This window comes from Bubalus bubalis, chromosome 14 (assembly GCF_019923935.1).
Source record: "Bubalus bubalis isolate 160015118507 breed Murrah chromosome 14, NDDB_SH_1, whole genome shotgun sequence".
Taxonomy (NCBI): Eukaryota; Metazoa; Chordata; class Mammalia; order Artiodactyla; family Bovidae; genus Bubalus; species Bubalus bubalis.
Window position 1 is genome coordinate 17,450,607 of NC_059170.1, and position 4,055 is coordinate 17,454,661.

A 4,055-nucleotide genomic window follows, 5' to 3' on the forward strand; every position below is an offset into this window, starting at 1 on the left:
CTGAGTCTCCCTGAGCCCAGCGGTTTCCACCCCGCAGTCTGGGTTGATAGCAGAGCAATGGCCCTAGCAGAGGTGGCTCTGTCCCCTGTAGACTATTCTTCCTAATTGCTGAGAATGGTGTCAGCAGGCCCCCATTAAGAATAATTACATGATCTATGAGATGGTTCTGCCGCCAGGCTCCCCAGATCCCTGGTCTCTTCCAGGGCTAAAACTCTTAGACAAAATCTAAACTTCTGGAGCAAGAGGCACAGCCATTCTCCCTTCCCTCCAACTCCACACAAAACAAGACAGCCTGCCCTCTGAACAGGTCCTCAGAGCAGAGGTGCGTGAAGAATACCCCCTGTGCCAACCACTCACGTCAGGTGCCTCATCTCAGTTCATGCTCACACAACCCTAGGCAGTAGGTCCAGTTATTGAGTCCATTTTGTGGATAGAGAAGCTGAGGTCTGGAAAGGAGAAGTCCCTAGTCCTGGGATGCACAGCTAGTGATGACCAAGCCTGGATGTGAACTCGGGTTTTTCTGACTCAGAGCCTGAGCTGTCAGCCCCACTCAACGCTGTCAGTGCCACACTGGGCAGGGGAAGACTTAGGCAAATATGAGAAGCTGTTTGCTCCTCCCCCACTCCAGTCTTCTTGCCTGAAGAATCCCCACGGACAGAGGAGCCTGGTGGGTCGCAAAGTGTTGGACGCAACTGAAGCGATTTAGCACACATTATTATATTATTCCTTGCTGAGGCCTGCGTCCCACGTAGAATGCCCTACAGGAAGCGGTAGTCTCACCATCGTCTTTCATTGTATGTTCAACCCTGTGAGATCAGCGGCATAGCCTTATCGTGCCCATTTTACAGATGGAGAAAATGAGGCCAGAGTTTGTGACTGGCAGAGGCAGAACTTGAACCCAGGTGTGTCAGACTTCGAGTCTGCTCTGTCTTCCCTACCCCACAGCTTCCAAAAGACAAGGATCATAGCTCTCACGGAGCCAGGCCGAGGGCCAGAGCTAGCAGAGGGCATCTCAGTGTCTATGGCTATGCCTGACCTTTTCTTCCTGTCTGTCATTTCCCAGGTACCAGCACAGGGGTGAAGGATGCTGCTCTGGGTGTTCTTCCTCGTGACCCTCACCCTCAGCAGCGGCTCCCACGGTTCCCTGCCCTCCCAGCCTCTCAGGTAAGCAGTTCTGACAAGAGAAGCAAGCGAGGCACTTTGAGGATGCAGACTCGAGCTGGTCCCCAGCTGGCTCCTCAGGCAGCCTCCCTTGCTCATCTCTGGGAGGGAGGCAGACTAAGCCCCAGAGAGGTCACCACCCAGCCCTGGTTCCAGCCCTCTCTGGGGACGAGCAGGGCAAGAGGCGACAGAAAGACCTCACAGAGACCAAGTGAGCACAGTCCCCTGGGCCTCCCACCCCACCCTTTGACCTCTGACTCCTTCTACTAGGATCCCACGGTACGCAGATGCCATCTTCACGAACAGCTACCGGAAGGTTCTGGGCCAGCTGTCTGCCCGCAAGCTACTCCAGGATATCATGAACAGGCAGCAGGGGTGAGCCGGCGTTCTGGTGCTTCCTCCCTGCAGCCTCGGTTCACCGTGATTTGCAGGAACCAAGTCTGGCCTCTTCGCTGGCACGGCAGCTGTCACTTCTGGACTCGCCAGGGCAGAAGGGCTCGTGTCAAACCTCGTCTTAACCCTTAACTAATACGTGATCATTGAGCATAGACGCTTGTCCCTGAGTTGGGCTCCAGTAATAACACTGACAGCAGTCACCAGTTGACTGACTCTACCAGAAAAAAAGACTTTGTACTGGTTCATCAGTATACAACCCGGCACAGTGCATAGCAAGCCCCTGGCAGTGTCAGCCATTATGCTCAGGTTCTTACGTGCTGTTTCCAACAACTTTACAAAGGATGTCCTCTTACCCCATCACACAGAAGCTACATTAATAGCCTCTAAAGGACACACAGCAATGAGTGGCAGAATTAGCATGCAATCAGCCTGACTCCACTGCCTGAACCTGTTTTAATTTTCATTTTGAAAAAATTCCAAACTTACAGAGAAGTTGCAGAAATAGTACAAAGGGCTTTAACATGCCCTGCCCTAAGAGTCAACAATTCCTAATATTTTTTTTACTATATTTGCTTACTCCATATCTGGGGCTTCCCTGATGACTCAGTGGTAAAGAATCTGCCTGCAATGCAGAAGATGCAGGTTCGATCCCTGGGTCAGGAAGATTCCCTGGCGGAGGAAATGGCAACCGACTCCATTATTCTTGCCTGGAAAATCCCATGGACAGAGGAGCCTGGCGGGCTACAGTCCATGGGGTTGCAGAGTCAGACATGACTGAGCATGTATACACACACACACACATTCTCTCTCTCTCTCTCTCTATATATATATATGCATAGATACAGGTCTAGACATACGTACACAAACTCAGGTATGATTATGAGTATTATTGTTTTGCTGAACCATTTGAGAGTGAATTATAGTCATCATGACCCTTTATCCTTAAGTTCTTTTGTGTGTCTCCTAATAGCTAATCAAAGATACTCTTATATAATCACAGTATAATTATCACTTAGAGTCCATATTTAAATTTCACTAGTTGTCCCAAAATATCCTTTATAAAAATTTTAAAATATTTTTGGCTGTGTGAGGTCTTAGTTGTAGCACGCAGGCTCTTCCATTGTGCCGCGTGGACTCTCTGGCTGTGGCACACGGGCTTAGGAACTGTGGTGCTCGGGCTCAGTTGCTCTGCGGCATGTAGGATCTTAGTTCCCCCATCAGGGATTGAGCTCATGTCGCCTACATTGCAAGGTGGATTCTTAACCACTGGACCACCAGGGAAGTCCCTGTAACAATTACTGATCTTCCTCATCCAGGACTCAGTCCAGCCCCAGGTGGCATTTAGTTTCTTTCAGTCTGGATCATTTCCTCAGTCTTTATGACACAGACATTTTTTATTAGTAAAGGGCAGTTCTTCATAGAATGTCCCTCATATTGGGCTTGCCGGGTGCTTCCTCATGAATAGATTCACATTATGCAACAGAGGTAATGCGTCCTTCTCGGTGCATCCTGTCGGGAGGCGCGTGTTGTCCATTTGTCCCATTGGTGATGGTAACTTTGATCACTTGTGTAACACGACGGCTGCCAGGTTTCTCCTCTGTTGAGTTAACATCTTCTCCTTTGTGCTTAATAAGTCATCTGTGGGAAGATATTTTGCAAATGTGTACTTCACAGCCTATAGTCTTCACTCCTATACACACTGCCTTCTTAAACGCTGCTGAGTCTAATTCAGCTGGGTTCAAGAGTCTATGCCAGGTATCTCAATAGGCCGAGGGATGCACCCTCGCTCTGCTCCCTTTGCCCTGAACTTTCCCAGGCCTCCTCCGCTTCCCACTCAAACAGCAACTTCTGTTGTTCCTCTTTTTCTAATCAAACAGAGAGAGAAACCAGGAGCAAGGAGCAAAGGTACGGCTTGGCCGTCAGGTGGACGGCGTGTGGACAGACCAGCAGCAGATGGCACTGGAGAGCACCTTGGTGAGCCTGCTGCAGGAGCGCAGGTGGGCATATGTGTGTGTGCACAAGTGTGAAGGTGTGCACATGTGTGTATTGAGGGACCTCAGAGGCTTCTGTCCCCAAGGGTAGCCAGGAAAAGGACTCTCCTCCTCTCCAAGCAACCTGGGAACGAGGTCCCTTCTTCCATACATCAAGAACCGGAAGAAGGTGGGACATGTGTGATGGAGACTGGCTCTCATCCACTCCTGTATCTCCAGTGGAGCCAGAGGCCAGCCTCAGTGTCTGTGTCCAGAAATGTCCCTCACTCATGAGTCCTGGGGATAGGACCCAGGAATCTGAATTTGAACGAGAGTCCCAGGGGACTCTGATGCTCCTGGTCTGAGATGCATGCCCTGGATCCCTTGCCAAGTTCATTGAACTGTAAAATCAAAGGGAGACCAGCCCCTCCCAACACCCTTGGGTAGAGGACTGTGAGAAGCGCTTGTGAGAGGAAGAGATGGGAATGACAGTCGCTCCCCAGCTCCCTGACCCTCACAATCCTAGTA

At 50.4% G+C, this 4,055-nt stretch overlaps 1 protein-coding gene across 1 annotated transcript; it reads left to right on the forward strand.

Moving 5' to 3' along the window:
• The first annotated feature begins 907 nt into the window (after positions 1-907).
• GHRH (growth hormone releasing hormone) lies at positions 908-3,698 on the forward strand. Its single transcript, XM_025263487.2, has 3 exons — positions 908-1,164; positions 1,432-1,536; positions 3,435-3,698. The coding sequence occupies exons 1-3, from the start codon at positions 1,085-1,087 to the stop codon at positions 3,637-3,639; spliced, it is 390 nt and encodes a 129-aa protein (XP_025119272.1). The 5' UTR covers positions 908-1,084; the 3' UTR covers positions 3,640-3,698.
• The last annotated feature ends 357 nt before the right edge of the window (positions 3,699-4,055 follow it).